The 21,656-nt window shown below is 36.8% G+C and overlaps 1 protein-coding gene across 3 annotated transcripts in view; it reads right to left on the reverse strand.

Moving 5' to 3' along the window:
• The window catches only part of MARK1 (microtubule affinity regulating kinase 1), a 115,824-nt gene that overhangs the window by 42,373 nt on the left and 51,795 nt on the right, over positions 1–21,656 (reverse strand). For 2 of the 3 annotated variants that reach the window (XM_041721934.1, XM_041721932.1), the window contains exons 4-6: positions 7,762–7,810; positions 6,430–6,495; positions 2,530–2,600 (exon numbers count right to left, since the gene is read on the reverse strand). In XM_041721934.1, coding sequence (XP_041577868.1) covers positions 2,530–2,600; positions 6,430–6,495; positions 7,762–7,810 — 186 coding nt within the window. Of the gene's footprint in view, positions 1–2,529; positions 2,601–6,429; positions 6,496–6,538; positions 6,725–7,761; positions 7,811–21,656 lie in introns of those variants that run through there. The other variant, XM_041721935.1, reaches the window with a different exon arrangement.

A 21,656-nucleotide genomic window follows, 5' to 3' on the forward strand; every position in this document is an offset into this window, starting at 1 on the left:
AAGAATCCCCATGCACAACCTAAATTTTACTGAATTATCCTATGGTCAGATTCTATCCCAAAACATTCTGTACCTCATCAAGTAGAATATAGGAACTTCCTTTATGATTGTTCTTCCATGGATCTGAAAACACGATTTACAATCAACCCTGCACTGACCCTAAAACCAGACCTGTCAGTGTTTTGCCATGATGTGCAAATGTTGGCTTGCTTTGCAATTAACTTATAATTGAGTCAGGAATTCCCAAGCTTTAAGGAATAGTCTTGATATTGGAAGAGTTGAATCAATACTGTGATTTTCTTTCAGGTCCTCAAAACTTCAGGAATGCAGAGGTACTTGTATGGTCCATGGCTGCTGAAGTACTCTTAAATTGTCTTTGGCTGTATCAAATGTAGAGTCAAGGACATATATACGTATGTACTTGCTAACATAGTACATTCCTACTGTTAAAAGTTTAAAAAATAACTTCATGACATAGAGCAAAAAAAGTATACATTTATTGTCTTAAATTTATAAAGAAGAATATGCACCTCAAAGGCAAATTAAAAAACATGACCTTTTATCAAATGACTACAAAATATACATTTTAATATTTAATATATTTAGTATTTAAATACATTTAATATTTATAATAAAATTATAAAGAAAATATTTCCTATAATATTACATTTTAAATAGCATTTGACACTCAACCTCTGCAACATGAAGAATATTTCAAAAAATAAGTCAGACTTTATTTCCCAAAAAAGCCAATTTATAATTATTTGTGTCTTTATAAAATCATCTGTGTTCCAGCCTCCTCTCCTGTTCCCACCCAACAGAAAAGATGGGCAAGTTCTCTGTAATAGCAGGCACCGTCACCTTCTCTAATTCCAGGGTACCCAACACAGTTTTCTTTCTCCACACAGTATGATTTCAGTGAATCAATACAGCCAGCCGACTAAAAAGAACAAGAGTAGTAGCAGTCTATAAAATGTAGTAAGATCCCAATGGAAATATTTAACGTCGAGTGTAATTTTCACACTGGTCGGCTACTAACTACAACTGCGTGACTGATACTAAGAGAACCATGACATTCAAAGTGATGGCCAGTGCTTCATCTAAGGTGAGCCTCCGTCCTGGACTGCAGAGGACCACACAGTACGTGGCTGAACGCCACTCAGGTCTTCAATGTTCTGAGCTCAGTACCAGCTGCCTTTAGATTTCCGGTATTTTAGGATGAATGTTTCTACAAATCTATCCTGAATCTAAGGCCTATGCCTATCTTTGGTATAAAGCATTTCACAAATTATGTTTTAAAAAGAAGGACTCTGTGAGATATCAACACTAGTTTTATCAAACTCACTTCATGATCAATGTGGAGAACACTAGGTAAAAAAAACCCAGTGAAACAGGTTTTTTAATTGCCTTTCCTCGAGAACTTTCAACTTTTTTCTAATTGTTTATGTAACATAAACGTAATACCTCTTAGAGGAAGACCCTATATCCATGTTCAGTGTTTCCCAAACCTACTGATCACAGAGAGATCAGTAGCCATGCTTATAGAAGTACTGAGCTATTTTTAAATGAAATATTTTAAATTCATTAAAGTTTGGACTATAGCAAGTTGCCTACTGAAATTTTACTTTAGTAAACTTTTTGAACAATTTACAATTCATTATTTGTCACTTCTACAGTAATTTATAAAGTATATTAATTTTAATTACTTCATTCCTAAAAATTAGAAGTAAAATCCTAGATTTTTACTATTTCCTTCTTTCTTTCTTAAATATTTTATTTATTTATTTGACAGAGAGAGAGAGAGCGAGAGCACAAGCAGGGGCAGAGACGGCGGGCAGGGCTGGGGAAGCAGGTTCCCTGCTGAGCAGGGAGCCCAATGTGGGGCTGGATCCCAGGATGCTGAGATCATGACCTGAGCCGAAGGCAGATGCTTAACCAACTGAGCTACCCAGGTACCCCTTAAATTACTTTTTCTTATTTTATAATTTCTATAACAAGTCATGTTCAATTTGAACCAGAAATATACACATCTTACCTTATTCTTTCACATTTGTAAGGTTTCTTGCCTACTTGACTAAATAAAACTGACCAAAGGCTTTAAACCTACAAAGATATGAGTTCTAATACCAAGACATCCTTAATGACAAAAGAAACTACAATACCATCTTTAAGTAGTATGTGTATATACTGTATACCTGAAGCAATTAATCATTGGTAATAATTATTGGATAAAGGATTAAGTATTTCTTTTCTTTCTTAATCTAGTCTGTATTTCCAAAACTATCAATGAATTAATGAGACTCACCTATTCCACTATTTATGAACATCTAAAAATAACCATATGCAACTATCTTAAATTTAAATTCAGGAAGAACAATTTCTTCTTCAGTTTCCCATTCTTAAAAAGTGTAAGAAAGCAGGAATTTTTCTTTTTAAAATACCACATACTCTGAAGTCCAGTTTGTGATACTGTCCATTGTATATCACTAAAAACATTAGCAAAACAAAGTTAGAAACTACTTTCCATACCTGCCTAAATTTTGCACGGGCCTCTTTTTCTTTCATTCTTCCATGGGCAACTAAGTAATCAAATACTTCACCTGAATCAGAAAGGTAAAGCAGGCAGTAAAATACACATCGATTTTCAGTTAACAATATAAGCAATGTCAAGTTGTGGCCTTGTTTTTAGAGAAGCTCTGGCCCACAATTTTCTGGTAGTTTTACATAAATCACAAACTATTACATGAAGAGAAAAAAGGGGGAGGCTACACATAAAATTGAGTATCCGTAGCAGCTTATGATTTAGCAAAACTCTTTTAAAGAATAAGTCACAAAAACACAACCGAGAAAACTTGCTTTCTGATTTCAAGTATCACACAAAAATACAGTCAACTCTTTATTATCCATTCTAATAAAGGGAAGCCAAAGTGTGAGCAATCAAAAATGACATCTGGCTTTGTATTTGGGGCCTATGTGTCAGACAAAATAACAAGAGTCCTATTACGCTGGATGTCTCTTCAATTCTACTTGTCATGAAGTTATGATCAAATTCCTTCTCACTACTTCCATTCACATTGATTTCATCATCTTCCTTCCTATACTCTGACTATGCTATTCTCATTATACTCATTTCATCTATTTTGGTACTTAACTATTATACAGAATTAAATCATCCTGTGTACATCTTCCATTACTCCAAGTGAGCTTCAGTCATCATATCTTCCCCACACCCGTGACAGAACACAAAGTGGATAGACAATACATACTTGTTGAAATAATTTAAACTAGAAACTATACAAATTTCATATTAGTTCCATTACTTTACATGGCTGGAAGTTTTTTTTTTCATTTTCCTATAGTCAATACTAGTAAAAAACCCAAATTATTTAGTTACAATATTAAAAGTACAATATCTCAGTGTAAGGGAGAAATTTATTTTTTACGCCCTTATAATTTACACTATATAGATATATATGTATATTAAAAACTCACAAAATGGCTTGAAGAGTTCTTGTAAATACAGGACAGTGGTTAAAAACCTAGGCTTTAGAATCAGACCAATTTTGGTATAAATCCTGGTTTAGCACTAAGTAGCTACTGGGAGACATTATGAAGACTTAACTTTATTAAGACATACATATTAAGCATAATATGTATGCTGTTTATCGTTAAATGGCATACATATTAACACAGCCTTGTGGTGGACCTTCACAAAAACAGAAGCGTCCACCGATTTTTAGTAGTCTGTAATTTCTCATACCTATCTAGTGCCTATCTCACACAGCTGTTGTAAGGATTAAATGAAATAATGCATGAATGCATGTGCTTATTAGCACAGTGACTGACATATAGTAAGCACTCAATAAATTATATATTTGTATCTATGCATACAGAAAATCATATATATGCAATATCTATCCTATAAATATATAAGTAAAACATTAAAAACCAAATATGTAATGATGTACATCAGATGAAACTAATACATCTACAATGTCAGACAACATATGATATCAAGCATACTTAAATGATTGAATGGGATGATTAAAACAGAATGAGTGGAGCTCTAGTCGACTTATCAATAGTAAATTCTAGATATGTGAATTTAGGCTGGGAAAAATATATGCAAGAGTTCAAAAATATGGACTCCTCTTGAAGTTTTGCCTAAAACATCCACACCCCAGATGTTTACAAGACTTAGTCCTTCACTTATAATGTATTATTTGTTTATGATTTGCTTCCCCAAAAGAATATAATCTTCTTGAGGGCAGGGACATTCTTTGCTCACCCATGTGTTCCTAACACCTAACAATAATAACATCTGGTACAGACAAACATTTAATAAATATTGTTTGCATGAATGAAAAAAAATCAACACACCGTTTCAGAGTAGCCCCAACACCTACTTTTAATAGGCTCTTTTGGATTTAATGTGGTTCAAAATCATATAGGGGTTCCCCGCGTACCTAATCACCAAAGATCTTTTGCCCCATTAGTGAACCAGAATCAAATGATCTAAATAATACTGATGAAGAGGCAGCCGTTTGACCCAACTCTTCGTTCGTGTCAGATTCAATCCTAAAATGTTTAGAAATTTCAGAAGAAAAATATTCAGTGTTGATTACAAAAGTTACCCTGCCATTTATAGATTAAAAAGGCAAGGAAACAATTCTATATTTACCACCACAGAACCATGATGGTTTGTTAGAGGATCACTGATGGCCAGACTCAAAGAAAACCTATCACTAGAAATCAAAATTGAACAAGAGAGCACCTGGTTTGGGCTGAATTCCAGTGTGTATATGCACCTCTGTAGGCTGTACCCCATAACTCCCCCAACTACGTTACTGAAGGAGAAGAGTGATGACACCCTGTGTTTTCTGTGACTCTTAACTATTGCCCCCCTTCATTAGTACCAATAGAGAGTTGACTGTACTTACCATTTATCGTTAAACAGCATACATATTAACACAGCCTTGTGGTGGACCTTCACAAAAACAGAAGCGTCCACTGACTTTTAGTAGTCTGTAATTTCTCGTATCAAAGCATGTATAGCCCTTTTCTTTCTCTAGACTTTAGAGAAAGAAAAGAAAGAGTCTAACTGAACTAAAAATAACACCCAGGGTTCCCACGCCGACAAACTGTTACATAAATGTAACTGAAGGACAGAAAAATAGAGAAATAGTTAATTATGTGGTACCTGTAGGTTCACTAATTTTATTACAGAGCTACCTTTTGTGTAAATTCACATGGCTGTATTAATATTTTTAAAAAATCCTGTAATAATAAACCTTGATGACATAGGTTTTCAGGTTAAGTCAAAAAACCTACATCAAAATACTTTCAGGAAACCAAGCCCACTAAAACTTTCAATCTGCATTAAAAAACAAAAAAGCTATTAAAATATATGTAATATTTGTAGTAAAATTTTCAGAACTGTATAAACAGTATAAAAATACCTAGTTTAGGTACAACAGACTAGAATAAATCCTCTTTATCCCAGTTACATAAAATCTGAATTACCATAAAATCTATATTCTTTTATTAGCTAAAAGGAGTCAACACTAAATTCAACTCTAAGTTTTTCTATTGATTAGCAAAAGAGTTAATTAGCCAAAGTGATTTAAATAATTTCAGCTGCCTTCCCTCTTTTTTAATTGCTTAAATTCTTAATTTTTCAATTGCTGAAAACCTTCAGGCATTCTTTTTTTACTTAAATGATTTATCTCCAAAAAATTTTAAATGTGCTTCTAAGAAAGCCCTATGCCTAACACAACAGTGATTTTGAGCCAATGTACCTCTTGTTTGAGGGAAAGTGCAGAAGATGATTATACACCAATGTTTAAAATTCACTTCCACTTTTGACACCATGCAAAGTATACATTCTATTCTACAAATGCATCTTATTTCTTCTCTGTCAACTCAATCTTCAAATCAATACTTGTTTAAATTCAAACATTTTATGGATTATCTTGAAAATGAATGTATATTGAGAATCTGTCATATATGAATCAGTGAAATAAAACATCTGGCCTAAAGCATACTTATACTATAAACTTTATTAAATACATTGTGAATTTGAAATTTCCTCATAGCCAAGCACTTCTAATCACAATAATAGAATATTTAGATAAGAGAATCAAAACATTCATAGATAAAATGCAAATTTTAAAGTTTAGGAAAATATCCCTAGGCAATTTTAAACTAAGCTAAAAATTCAACTTATCCAATTATAATTGTATTATAATACAATTATTATCCAATAGATCTTGAAAGTAAACACTGAATTGTACGTAAGATGTATCACTTAAAGGCATTTTATAGATTCATTAGCAACAGTGAAGACATAAGTGTTAACAATGAACCTTCAGGTGTTGATAATTCTGTATGTCTCATCAGAGATAACTTTTCCATCCCTCTCATCCTTACCCCCACTCGCGTATTCCATGACTAAATAGAGGGTCTTCTCTGTTTCAATAACTTCAAATAATTTTACTGAAAAAAGAAATTAGAGATATCACTCTGTAATTGTTTAGTGCATACTGGATCTGCTTTAAGAAAATTTAAGGTAACCCTAAGGCAGTGGAAAATCTGAGTATTTCCTAAAAATTATTACTTATAATTTTAAACCACAAAATTCTCTCAAGGGTTATTACTATTATGGAAGAAAACTACTTACCACAGAGTCATTTGGAACCAACTGCGGGTCAAAAGAGTTAAATTTCTGGGATTAAAAAACCATTACGTTTTCTAATGAGAATAATATAATAAAAAGGAAAAGCTTAAAATCAGAACAAAATTTTAACAAAAGCTTAAAATGAGACTGTATTATAATGAACCTATCATAAATTGTTAAACAACCTTGGGTAGAAAAAAAAAATTCCGTAATTATGTAGTGTTATAAAAGTTTCTGGCTAAAAACCCACCAAGTTACCAGACTTACGAGGTTGAAATTATACACCACAAATAATCACATTAACATCTCAAATAAACAGAAGATTTTTAAATGTGAAAGAAACAGGTGTTTAGGAAATGAGCAGATTAAAAGAAAAATTATTTTTTACCTCTTATCCAATGACTTCACATAATATACATACTTTTTAAATCTTTCATACAATGACTTTATATATGTTCTCAATATATTTATTTATAAATACAGGGGAAAACCAAAAATTATGAGAATAAATTAATTAAAACTGAATTCAATTTTATTTTCTTTAAAATTCAAATTATTTATTTTGCCTATAAACTATGGTGAAATCCAAATGCATATTATCAAATTTCTTTTTTTTTTTAAAGATTTTATTTATTTATTCATGAGAGACAGACAGATAGAGAGAGAGGCAGAGACACAGGCAGAGGGAGAAGCAGGCTCCATGTAGGGAGCCTGACTTGGGACTTGATCCTCTGTCTCCAGGATCAGGCCGTGGGCCGAAGGTGGCTCTAAACCACTGAGCCACCCGGGCTGCCCTCAAATTTATTTCTTATAAATACCTCAACAGCATGCAATCAATATTTGGAACAATTGATTGATCCAAAAAATATTCATATGCATTAACTCCAACTCATATATACTATTTTAGTGGAAAGCATAAGACAGGCAAGGTAGTAGAAAATAGCCGTCTGCAGCCTTCAATTAACTTATAATCTATTTTTACCAAAAGTATCACTTCTCAGGTTATCACTCCTTTTATATAGAACATCCTTAAAATAGCCTCAAATTAAAGAATATACTTCATCATGTTTATATAAATTTCATACCTATGTTAGGATGATTCAATATCTTCATTATTCGTACTTCTCGAAATAACTGTTAAAGAAAACAGGTAGATATATTTCTGTTAAAACTATTCACTTGAAGAAATTCATCTTCTTACAAGACACTAGGAGATCCTGGTAATGAGCTAATAAGAAAGAACAAGAGAATTGATTCTCAGGTTCAGTTCTAACTTTGCTGACACTTGATTTCCAAGACAATTTTAACAAGATAAATTCAGATGGTTCTTTGTGTGTGTGTGTGTGTGTGTGTGTGTGTGTGTGTGAATACACCATATACAATAAAAGTTACATTTTTATTTGACTACTCTTCATTACTGGGAATAAAAGAAAAATACTGTGGAAATGAAACTAAATGATTCTTCACTGATTTTTATCCAAAACCAACATTCCTTGGGGGTGTGGTACTGATTCTTTAGTCATCTCTACTGGTTGATCAGACACTTTGTGAAAGATTAAGTGCTATAAACCTACACTAACTACAATTTGAAAAGGAAATAACTATTTTCACAATATTTTTAGGGCAACTTGCATAATAATAGTAAAGGACAATAAAATTACATTTACCACTTTATATAAAACCAAAGCATACCAAAAATAAGTCACTTTTTAAAACTCCAATGTTAAGAATCCCCATTCTACAATATACAATATAGGGCCCTTTTTTAAAAAATGTGACCTGACATTTTTTTTCCTATGTTGTCTTTGAGTACATGTTAAGCAAGTCAAATCAAGCACCTAGTTCAAGAAAACAGAAGAATCAATAATTAATGATATTCCAAGAAGTCCATATTGTGACATATGTTTTATCAGAATAAAATCTAAGCTTAATGCTTTCAGAGGTGTTGTTTTTTCCAAGGAAGATATACAAAGGCCAGGAAGAACATGAAAAGATGCTCAACATCATTAATCACTAGGAATACGCAAATCAAAATCACAATGAAGCAACACTTCTGACTCAGGATGGCTACTACTAAATTTTAAAAAACACAGAAAATAACAGGTCTTGGCAAGGATGTGGTTAAAGTGTATGCACCTAAAAGAACTGAAAACAGAAACCCAAAGAGATTTGTTGTACACTCATGTTATAATAATACAATGGTATTACTCACAACAGCTAAAAGGTCCACTGATGAATGAAAGAGCAAAATGTGGTATATCCATGCAATGGAGTCATATTAAGTCTTAAAAATGAAAGAAATTCTGACATACACTATAACAGGAACAAACCCTCAGGACATTACGCTAAATCCAATAAGCCACTCAAGGAAGGAGAAATATTGTATGATTTCACACTAGGTACCTAGAAGTAAGATAGTCAAACTAACAGACATAGAAGATAGCCAGGGCCTGGAGTAACAGAGGCATAGAGATAGATTATTGTTATTTTTAAAAAAGATTTTATTTATTTATTCATGAAAGACACAGAGAGAAGGTAGAGACACAGGCAGAGGGAGAAGCAGGCTCCCATGGGGAGCCCGATATGGGATTCGACCCCAGAATTCCACCCTGAGCCAAAGGCAGACACTCAATCGCTGAGCCACCCAGGCATCCCCATAGAGAGGTTTACTGTTTAATGGGCACAGAATTTTCAGTTTGGGGAGATAAAGAAAGTTCTAGAGATGGACAGTAGTGATGACTGCACCTGACACCACTGAACTCTATATTTAAAAATGGTTAAGAGTCAATCTTATGTATATTTTAACACAAGTTAAATACAGAAATATAATGTGTTGATATGCCTCAAAAAACTTTACACCAGTAGGAAAACCTACTTAAGGCTTATCTACTATAGAAATCTTGCCCTAGCCATCCTTGATAATTCACACAAAATACAGGCAGTACAGAAGTCTTTCTATGTGTGTGCACATATATGCACTCATATAAATTTTAATATAATCTATGATGCCTGTAATTTTAACATTTAAAAATTGCACATCAATAAACAGAATGCCGAAGCAAATAAAATTCATGTTCGTCTATGTCATTATTTCAGTCCTGAGACAAAGAGCACACAGCTTCAACCTTCAGTGTTCAGAACACTGGAGACCATCTCTTTCCTGGCCTCTGCTAGCCTATCCTCCAGACCTTCCTCCTGCCATACTGGCTGTCCAGCCTTTTGCTGGATCCTCTCCTTTCTACTCAATGTTTAAACATGGTGCCCTTCAGGATTTAGCTCTTAGCCTCCTTGTCTTCTTACTCTATATGCTCTTGCTGGGTGATTTATCATGACTTTAAATATCAATTTACTGGTGTCTCCTAAATTTAAATTTTCCAGAGCATTCTTCTTATCCTAACCTTTATATCTAAATACTTAATATTTTCGCAGAAATTCAAACCCAAGACTTGATGTCTCACACCAAATTTGATCTTTGCCCGACTCTCCCCAGCTCTCTATATCCATCTAGCACCTATTAGAGAAAGTTTGTTTTCTTTAAGCCTTTTTTTCTTTAAGATTTTATTTATTCATGAGAGACACAGAGAGAAGCAGAAACACAGGCAGAGGGAGGAGAAGCAGGCTTCCTCCGGTGAGCCTGATGTGGGATTTGATCCCAGGACCCCAGGACCATGACGACCGTGGTTGAAGACAGACACTCAACCACTGAGCCACCCAGGCATCCCAAGATTTTATTATTTTTAAGAATAATTGCCAATATTTTAAATTTAATTTTTTTATTTTTAAAGATTTTATTTCTTTGAGAGAGTGCACACAAGCTGGGGGAGGAAGAGTGGGAGGGAGAAGGAGAAAGAATCTCCGGCAAACTCCGCACCAAACGTGGGGCCTGATGCGGGGCTCAATCTCACAACCCTCTGATCGTGACCTGAGCAGAATCAGATGACCAACTGACTGAGTCATCCAGGTGCCCCATGAATATTTACATGAATATTTTCACAATCAGTGTTACCATGAATATTCTTGACATGTTTCCTTAAATACCTAGAAGCTTAATTTTTTGATAGCGGTGTATATATACCTTGAACTTTATTAGGTTTCACTGAATTTGCCCTCCACTCCTAATTCTGTACTTGAAGGCCTAGAACTCAAGAAATATTGAGTGTCTACTCTGCTTGGTCTTTTCTATTTTTGGGCCCCACAGCCCTTAATGACCCTTTGAGCTGTAAGTCTCTGTTAATGATGACTTTGCTGACTGGAGCTTCTGACAAAGGGAAACAATCTCTACTCAGAGGAGGCCCCATAGGGTTTTGGACTCATTCCCTCCCCAAAATGGCTAACAGGTTTTAAAAAGTAGCTATTAGTTCACCACCAGGCTCTTGTCAAAACTGAACACCTGTCTCAGACAGGTGTCCATTGACCAAACTGTCCTACTCAGGTACATGGACCAGGATTAGGTGGAGAATACAGCATCCGAAGTGTGTGTATATATCTATATATACATTCATATATGTGAACACATGGTTTTATTTTTAGGGCAGTTTTAGGTTCACAACAAAACTGAGCAGAAAGTATAGTTACCACACACCTCCTGTTCCCATATATGCACAGCCTTCCCAACCACAACATCCTCCACCAGAGTGATACATTTGTTACAATCGATGAATCTATATTGATACACGATCTCCCAAATTCTGTAGTCTACATTAGGGTTCATTCTTGCTGTTGTAAATTTTATGGGTTTTGACAAATGTATAATGACATGTATCCACCATTACAGTATCACACAGAAGTTTCATTTCCTTAAATAGCCTCCGTGCTCCACCTATTCATCCTTCCCTCTCCATAAATCTCTGGCAACCACTAATCTTTTTACTTTCTCTATAGTTTTGCCTCTTGAGATCATATAGTTGGAATCATATAGAATGTGGTTTTTCCAGATTGACTTCTTTCACTTAGTAATGACACATTTAAGGTTCTTCCGTGTCTTTCCATGACTTGATAAGAGTATTTCTTTTTAGCACTTGAATAACATTTCATTGTATGAATGTACCAGTGTATTTATTCATGAACCAATTGAAGGACATTTTGATTACTTCCAAGTTTTGACAATTATGACGAAAGCTGCTATAAACCCTGTGTAGGTCTGACTGCTGGATTATACAGTATGTTTAGTTTTGTAAGAAACTATCAAACTATCTTCCAAACTATCAAACCGTCTACCATTTTTATTCCCACCAGCAATGAGAGTTCTTGCTGCTCCACATCCTTAGCAGTGTTCAGTGTTCTCAGTGTTTTCGATTTTCACATTCTAATAGGTGTGTAGTGGTATCTCACTGTTGCTTTAATTTGCAATTCCTAATAACAGATGGTGTTGACCATCTTTCCATATGCTTATTTGCCACCTATAGATTTTCTTTGAGGAGATGCCTGTTCATATCATTTGACCAGTTTTTTAATCAGTTGTTTGTTTTCCTGAGTCTTTTCAAGTCAATTTTTGAGCCTGTTACAATCTCCAATAAAACCAGATGCCTGTGGATAATAGTGAACATGGATTGTTCATCAAATACCTTGTCGATTCTACTTTGCAACATCAGAGAATGGCTTATTCCCATGAGTAGCCCTGGAGGCCCCAAGCAGAGGGAGCCAGAAGTCACATACCCTCACTTCTTCCTTGTAGGTGTCAGGGAGGTGGAGGGTCTTGGCCTGAGTGGGGTGGCCTCAGCCACTGGAATCCAGTTAACTATCCCCTCTCCTTGCCTGGACTTCTGAGGACTGACAGCAGGAGTGGAGCTCTCCGGTGGGATCTCGGGTGTTCTGGGTGGGCAGTTTCCTTAGAACACACTCAGGGTGTAACAACACACATGTATCATCTCATGGTTTCTGGTCAGGGCTTCACTGGGTCCCCTGGCTTTCAACAAGGTATTGCTCTCTCCTCTTGGGGCCTGACTGGGGAAGAATCCATTTCCAACCTAACCTAGGCTGCAGCTATAGGACTGAGGACTCCGGCTTCTTGTGCGCCCTTGAGAGGAGGCCACCCTTACTTCTTAGAGACTGTTCACATGTCCTTGCCAAGCAGGCTTCTTGAACATGGCCATTTACCTTTTTATCAAGCCAGCAAGGATAATCTCCAGGGCAAGTTGGCTGGCAAGACAGTCTTATCTAACATAATGTAATCATGGGAATGAAATCGCACCACTTTTTCCATATTCTATTGGTTAGAGGTCCTGCAATTCAAGGAAAACGAATTATATAAAAGTGTGAACACCAGAAGTGAGGGTCATTGGGGATTGCCTTAAGTCTGTCCAATACAATTAAACATTACATAAACCAATGAATTAAAGTTTGTTGTTTAACAGAACAAACCAATCTGAATAATACTAGATAAAATCTGCTAAAGAAATTGCTGTCCACTTAAGTGCTGGCAAGATAAATGTCAAAGATTAAAAGAAAATCTAGGGGTTTTCTCTCAGATCATTCCTGGCTGTCTTGAGATTTTATTTATGTTTTTATGAGAGACACAGAGAGAGAGGCAGACATAGCCAGAAGTTGAGAAGCAGGCTCCCTGCAGGGAGCCCGATGCAGGACTCAATCCCAGGACCCCAGGATCATGACCTGAACAAAAGCAGACACTCAACCAGAGCCATCCAGGTGCTCCTTTTCCTGGGTGTCTTTAAATCCTCCCTTTGTTACTTAAAAAACAACAGGGGATCCCTGGGTGGCTCAGTGGTTTAGCGCCTGCCTTTGGCCTAGGGCGTGATACTGGAGATCCGGGATCAAATCCCACATTGGGCTCCCTGCATGGAGCCTGCTTCTCCCTCTGTCTCTGTCTCTGCCTCCGTGTGTGTGTGTGTGTGTGTGTGTGTGTGTGTGTGTGTCTCATGAATAAATAAATATTTAAAAAACTAAAAAACAAAACAAAAACTGGAAATAGCAGCAAATGTGAGTGGTATGGGTGAGATCTGTGCAAGATAAACAAAGCTGAATGTCAATCAACAGACCCAAACTAGGAGGGGGGAGAAAAAAGTTTGGCCTGAAGTGAAAAGACTGGTTAATGGTTATGCATTTTGTTTAATTTAAATGTTAAATGTCAATGTAATTTTTAAATAATTCCTCCTTTTAATATACTTTTCCCATTAACAGTTCCTTATTGCATGTGGAAAAGGGCTTTCACCTTACTTTCTCACTGGCACAGGTACTTCCAGAAGGTGGTCTAGGAAGTACAGCATGAACATGCTACACCAACTCTAATTCCAGCTCCTCTTCCTTTTCTTCTGCCTCAAGAAAGCACATCAGACTACAAGAGTGGAGACAGTATTGTCACATGGGTAATCTTGAGCTTATTCTCATTAATTTTTATGCGATTATTGGCAAATTTAGTAGTTTACTCTTGGAAGCAAACTGGCTAGACTACATATCCTTCAAGCATTTGTCCGTAAGTACTGGTTTTTGATTGGTTGTTTATTTCATAAGCTGGGTTTTTGAGCGGCACTGAGTTTGTGAATGCAGTCCCTGACTGAAACCTAGAATTCAGCCATTCTGTTCTTCCAAGAACAGAGATGAGCTAGAGAGAGGATTAGAATTATCTTGTGGAAAAATAAAATAAAATTATCTTGTGAAAATTGGGGTGCCTAACAAAAACGTGCCTGAGTAGAAGGCTACTGTCCTGCCATCTGAGGATAGATGAAGCCAGAGAAACAGTTACAGGAAGGGCCAAAGTTCTCATCAGAAAGTAATTTTTTATTCTGGTGAAAAAATAATACACAGCCATTGGGTTATTGTATCTCAAAGATGTCTTCAATATATTGTTCTATCCTTAGTTTCCTCTCCTTCAGTTATCACTGACAACGAGTGTGGAAAAAAACACAATAAGCAAGAGCATGAATGGGTCTGTGTGGGTTGGGTGTGTGTAGGCTAAAAATGATAGGCAGTTGTGGAAAGAGGAAGAGTGCTTGCTATTGAAGAAGTGATTAGTGTGTTTTAAGGGGCATACTGACCCAGGATAATGAAATATCCTGACCCGCTAATTACCCTTCCTCCCAAAGAAACACTTCAACTGTCAGCTAGATTTGGGTCATTAACACTAAAAATCCAGAGAATTGGGGCCAACTCAACAGTAGCACATGGCTTTAGTAAAGGTCTAAGATGTCTCCTCCTCTTCATGACTCCCTTCACCCCTTCCCTAAACCGCAATATTCCAGCTGGCTCCATGCACACAGGAAAGGGACAAGACTAATTAATGTCAGAGTCTCTGTAACAGCTACCCAAGTAAAAGGAAGAGAGAGACAGAGACAGACAGACAGACAGACAGACAGACAGCCAAAGATACACGATCTCTTAGCCCAAAGCAAACTTTTATCAGCAACGGTGTTAATCTTACCAGTGTTGCTCTTCCTTAGGAAAGGTGGAGAAGTTTGAGGGAAGAAGGAGAGCTGAAAATTTAGACCATGCTAAGAAGTTTACTTTGAGAAGGACAGTTATTGTTAAAAAAAAAAAAAGTCGATTACTGTAGGTATCATACGTCACATACAAGCCAGGAAAACAGATTTGCAAATACATGAGGTAGTCCCACACTACTATTTGAATTTCTGATTCTAATTATTAGTTCATTTTTTCTTGTTCATTTTCAAACTGTGACATCCTGATGTTATAGCATTCTCAAACTTAGCAGGAATGCTCCAAATTCACTAACACTCTCCAAACTTACTACTTCAGCTTTGCTGTGGGCTGAAATTAAGGCCAGAGTTTGTTCCTATTTTGTGTGTTGAATTAAAGAGATGAGTGCCGGGTGAAGGCCTGAGATGAGTTTTCTCTATGAGGCAGGAGGGGCCTTTACTGTTGAGACTTCATGACAGCTATTCTAGTTGTTCAGAGGCCTGGATTGTTTCCTTCTTGGCATTGTGCCAGGTAACTGAAGTGAGTAAACAAGACAGAGATGTACTTCCCAATTCAGTCCTTTTGGTTAGGGCTGAAGGTCAGGGTCAGTCAAACCCCATTAGTGTTCATCAGTATTTGCCTCACTTATGAGCATTTTCTGTTTCTCCTCTTAACTGTTCTTTTCCTTCGTACCTCTTTTATTCCTTTCGCCTCTCTTTTTTGAAGGTGGGAAAATCTGTTCTATTTAGAAGTAGCCATGTGGACATGGCTTGGACAATCCTCGTTCTATTTACACCCAAAGCATCGTAGTCAGGGGCCAGTCAAATGCACATTATCTTCCTTCCACCAGACCCGCTCACCGGGTTGCTCTTGGCTTCATCAAGGTCATAGGACACCTTCACTGCTTGTCTGGCCTTGAAACAGATGCAGAACAACACTGGGGCCACAGGGAACTTGACAAAAGCAGAGTGTTCAGGCTTGTTCCTGTTGGGAGAGCTCTTCTAGGCTGTCATCAGCCACTGAGAACAGGAGGAGGGTGACATTCAGATCTTCTTGTGCCTTCCCACACAGCCTTCTTGGCCTTTCCAGTGTTTGATTCTGATTTGGGTTTAGTGAGGGGCAAGAGCCCTTCTTTGCCTTCACCGTAATCTCTGTAAAAATCCTATCCTTATCTTTGATAGCTGTTTACCAGTCTATTGATGAGATGTGTGGGCACCACTTTACCCTACAAGTGACATTCAGTTCCAAGAGAATGCTGGGTCCACGTTTAGATGCCCTCAGAGGTGCCCATCTATTGAGGGATTTTATATATGACATGACTTTATTAACAGAAACCTATAAATTAAACTTTCAGCTTTTAAGTTTCTAGGATCATCATTTCACTCCTTTTTTCAGCTTTCATGCATCTTATAGACACACCACATATTTTACAAAGTTATTGCTAATAGCAGAATAACAACATAAGTGAATTTCTTAAGTTTATCCCGTGAAATGGTAGTTGGAAAAAAGAGATCTGAATACAATTAAATGAATATATATTAGATGATTTCTAACTAAAATAATAAAATGATCATTCCGTATTTCTTCTCAACCTTGACAACTGATAAGTCAACTGTTTGTTGCAAAGTTAAGAGAAGGAAATGCTTTTTAAATGACAAGCTGTGCCACTTTCCCAAGTAATCTATCATCTAGATAGATTACAAGATTATAAGATTCTTATTTATTATAAACTGGTACCAATTTTATATTGCTTGAGTCCTTCCCAAGGCCTCAATTCTGAGCTCAAGCTGGTGCAAAATAAATGTACTATTTAAGGGGATCCCTGGGTGGCGCAGCGGTTTGGCGCCTGCCTTTGGCCCAGGGCGCGATCCTGGAGACCCGGGATCGAATCCCACGTCGGGCTCCTGGTGCATGGAGCCTGCTTCTCTCCCTCTGCCTATGTCTCTGCCTCTCTCTCTCTCTCTCTCTCTCTCTCTGTGACTGTAATAAAATAAATAAAAAATTTAAAAAAAATGTACTATTTAAGATAGCAAATGATTTCAGACAGAAGATGTTAAACATAAAATAGATCAAATTCAAAAACAGTTTAAATTAGAAATGATGGAAATACCATCCATAGTGCATCCATAAGGATGGCAAAAATTAAGAAATCTGATAATATAAGATGTTGGCAAAAATGCAGGGCAACAGTAAATCTCATACAGTTTTAGCAGAAGTACAAACTGTGCAACCACTCTGAAGAGCAATTTGACATTATCTAGTAAAGTTGAGGATATGCATGACCTTCAGCCTAGCAATTCTGCTTGGAGAGATATATCCTTTTACATACATCTTCACAAAAAGACAAAGACAATAATGATCGTTGCAGCACTGCTTCTACAGCAAAAGCGAAAAGCTATCTAGAAAAAAAAAGTGAGACACAAAAACACCAGGAACAATCTACATAACCACCAACAAAAATACACAAACTATACTGTATCTGTTAATAAGAAAGTGGGTAAATGTATAATACTTATACAGTGGTATGCAATTACAGTAGTGAAAATAAATGAACTAGACTATATAGGCTAACATGACTAAGACTGTAAGACAATGTTACGTGAAAAAAGCAAGTTGTAAAAGGTTAAGAGGTTTAAAAATAAATAATATAGAAATACACATATGAAAAGTGTCTTTAGTTTGAATGAGAATAAGAAAGATCAAATTCAGAACAGCAGGTATTTCCAGGTAGGAAAATATAGGAATAGAACCCAGAAATAATGCATACGGCTTCAGCTGTATCTGTAATATTTTATGTCTTAAAAAAAAATTAGACATGAAACAGTTTAGTCTAACAAATGTCAAAAGAAAGCAATTTTTTTTTTAGAATGGGAAAGACATTTCGAAGTCCCCATCCAAAAATTATAAATAGGCCAGTTTACTATGTCAACAAACTGCCCAATTTAGGAAAAAATAAGAGTATGACTCTTCAAATAACAAAATGACAATATGACTTTTAAAACAGCCTAATGAGAGGCGCTTGGGTGGTGCAGTCGGTTAAGTGGCCAATTCTGGGTTTTGGCTCAGGTCATGATCTCAGAGTCCTGGGGCTGAGCCCCACGTCAGGGTCCATGCTCCGTGCAGAGTCTGCTGCAGGACTCTCTCTCTCACTGTCTCTCCTCATCCTGAGCTCACTCACACACTCTCTCTCAAAGAAATCTTAAAAAAACAAAACAAAAACAAAACCACAACCCAAAACAGTCAGGTGGTTTAGTCTAAAGCTCAGAGGTGATGCAGATTCCTAGCCAATTCCATTTCCAAGAGAAAATTCTTCCGTGTCCACACTTCCATAAATATTCTGTAGTTTCTTGGGAATACAGAAATAGATGTATGCTTTACATCCAGTAAAGGCCAAGCAATTAGAATAGAGGTGTTAAGAGTCAGAGACAGAATAGAAGCATCAAAAACAACAAACAAATGGGACGCCTGGGTGGCTCAGCGGTTGAGCGTCTGCCTTCGGCTCAGGGCGTGATCCTGGGGTTCCAGAATCGAATCCCACATGGGGCTCCCTGCATGGAGCCTGCTTCTTCCTCTGCCTGTGTCTCTGTCTCTGTGTGTGTCTCTCATGAATGAATAAATAAAAATCTTTAAAAAAACAAAAATGAGAAACAAAACTACTGTCAAGAGTAAAATAAATAAAAACTAAAGCAATTCTTTATGAGTAATCCTTGGTTATGAGTACTTAATTTTAAGAAGGGCAGAGAGATTTAACATTGTTGGGGAGACAGCACAGGAGTCCCTGATGAAAGGTCTCTAAGGGCTGAAATGTGATAAATGAATGAGTAAGAATTAAGTGAAGGGGGTGGTGTGCCTTAAGTGGAGGCTGGGGTGAAGAGATGCAAAGGCCTGGTGGCTGGGATGAAGAGTACGACCAGCAGCAGACGAAATAAAGTACTGAAGCTGGAGGAACAGGAGATGAGGCAGGGCAGAGGCTGTGGGGAACTGGTGGGCCAAGAAGTGGAAGAGGAGGTAGGGCCTCACACATGTTGCTAATGAATTTGATTTCCACAACACCAAAAATGGAATGCCACCTAAAAGTTTAAATGAAGGTATTTTGTATCCTTGATGACTTTTTAAACTGTGTGTGTGCTTGTGCATGTGTGTGGAGGGATGCAAAATGGATGGAGAAAGACCAGCTAGAAGCCTACTGGGGTAGTCCACAGGTGAGAGAATAGTAGCTTTGTCTAGAGTGGTCGTGATGGGAAAAGATAAAAGCAGGCATTGTCAAAAGACGTGTTAAGACAAAATCTGCACATCTCAAGGACAGACTAGAGGGTGAGAATAAGGAAGAGCAGAGTCAAGAATTGTTCTAGGCTTCTGGCTTGCACAACTTGAGGACACTGTCGTTCACTGAGAGAGGATGCTGGAAGAGCACCAGGTGGGCAAGGTACTGAGTAAGTGGGGCAGAGATGGAGAGTTCAGTTTTGGACATTTAAAGTTTGGGCTATCTTTGAGAGATTACAAGAAAACTTAGGGGAGGTCTGAGTTGAAGGTATAAATTTGTGACTCTGCCCACAGCTGAGACAGCCTAGGAAGAGAATATAGAAAGAAAAGAGGACCAAGCTTTGCGGGGTTCTAACATCAAGGCCAATAAAAAAGACAATGACTCTACACAAACACAAAAGGAGGAGCCAAAAAAATAGAAGAAAATATATGGAGAAATACAATCTTCTTTCAATAAATTCTTGTTAGATTAAGAATTAATGAACACATGTAGCTGGGCTCAGTGGCACTTAGCCTGAACCATAAGACAGTTTCCATTTCAAGTTTTTAAAAAATTTTCATTTCTACTGAGTTAAAAAACCCTAAGTCATGATCATAGATTGACTGGAGAAAGGAACCAGCATCAGATGATGTGTCAGCGACATTCTAATTGATTACCTTACAAAGATATTTCTCCCTGAAGATTATGTACAGCTCTCAGACAGATTCTAGTCTAGGCTGCTAATCTTATCACACTGAAAAGTTGGAAGACCGGAAGTTTCGATTGGAAGGATAATAGCAAATGGATTCTTAATATACTTTTTTGATTAGCTTGCTCTGGAAAGTATCTTTCATATTTGGATGCAGCATTTGTGTGTTAAACGTGCCAAATGATTGGTCATTGAGCCTTCTCTCCAATAACAAGAGAGGGTCAACATGGTTTAGAAACATAAAATTTTTGGTCAATGGATTACATGAAACAGTTTTTTTCCCCCCCAGAAAATCTAGTTATCTTCAACAAATTTCTGGCTATACATTAAAATTATTGGTATCACCTTTTAAAGGAAAGGAACACCTTTTCCCTCAAAATCCATCATATTTCAGTTTGAAAGTTATACTTTCCACCAATTCTTCACACTGTACACTAAAGAGACATCTTTTAATAGCCATGATTTCATGATAATCTGTTTTCAATATTTCCTTCAAAGCCAAATCAAGATCAGGGAGGTGTGTTGCTAACCACTAACTTCATGGCAAAAGAAATACCGAGTATTAGGTATAATCTTATTTATTCACATGGCAGTACCAGTCCCTGCAGAATTACTGCCCCCATATACACTCTCTCAAAAAGGGCCCTCCTGGTGTTTCATCATTACTAATTCGAAGACAACTTTTGCAGTCTACAACCCAGCTCACAAAATGCTAATAACTCTTATCACTTAGATTTTCACCAAAACACAAAAGAATTGGTCAAGACTTTTCCTTCAAATGGCCCGCACATGTGAAAAGAACAATAAAGTGAAATATGCAATAAAGCATGCATATGTAACTGGTATTTCAACATATGTCCAGCAGAGATATTTGTTAAGGAATACTGCCAAAGAGCTTCCTCGGTTTTCTCCTTGATAAAAATATGTGTCAATAATTATGTTTGCTTTTACAAGTTTGGTTTCTTGATCATTTGCTAAAAGAAATTTAATTCTGAATATTGCTCCCATGGCTCTGTCTTCCTCTCCACCTGTAGTCACCATGGCAAAAACTATTTTGTAGAAGGTCTGGAAAACTTAACTAGCTTACCAGAGAGGTTGCTGGGCTTTAGCTGAAAACTCACCAAAATTTATGTAATTTTGAAATTTTTTCTAAAGATCCTATTTATTTATTCATGAGAGACACCCAGAGAGAGACAGAAACACAGGCAGGGGGAGAAGCAGGCTCCCTGCGAGGAGCCCGATGTGGGACTTGATCTGGACCCTAGGATCACGCCCTGTGCCGAAGGCAGATACTCAACCTCTGAGCCACCCAGGCATCCTCTCACCAAAGCTTAAATAGCTTACGTCACCATTTGACAATATTTTACACAAAGAATAACATACCAGACATTAGGAGTCAACAGATTATTCACTTAATAAGTCTAATTGTCAGATGTCAGTTACTGAAAGTTGTTTGTACTTTCCTTGCTTGTACAAAACCACTGTCCTAGCACAGATACGCAGTCTAGGTCAGTGTAATGCTGCAGCCCTCTTTATTATTTAATGACATAATTCTGAGGTATAGCAGTCTTATTTCCATTCTCATTTCAGACTTTACTACTCAGCAAATCACTTCAGAACCACTGAGCCATTTTTGTGAATTGGGACTATAATGCAAC

This window comes from Vulpes lagopus, chromosome 11 (assembly GCF_018345385.1).
Source record: "Vulpes lagopus strain Blue_001 chromosome 11, ASM1834538v1, whole genome shotgun sequence".
In the NCBI taxonomy this organism is placed as follows: Eukaryota; Metazoa; Chordata; class Mammalia; order Carnivora; family Canidae; genus Vulpes; species Vulpes lagopus.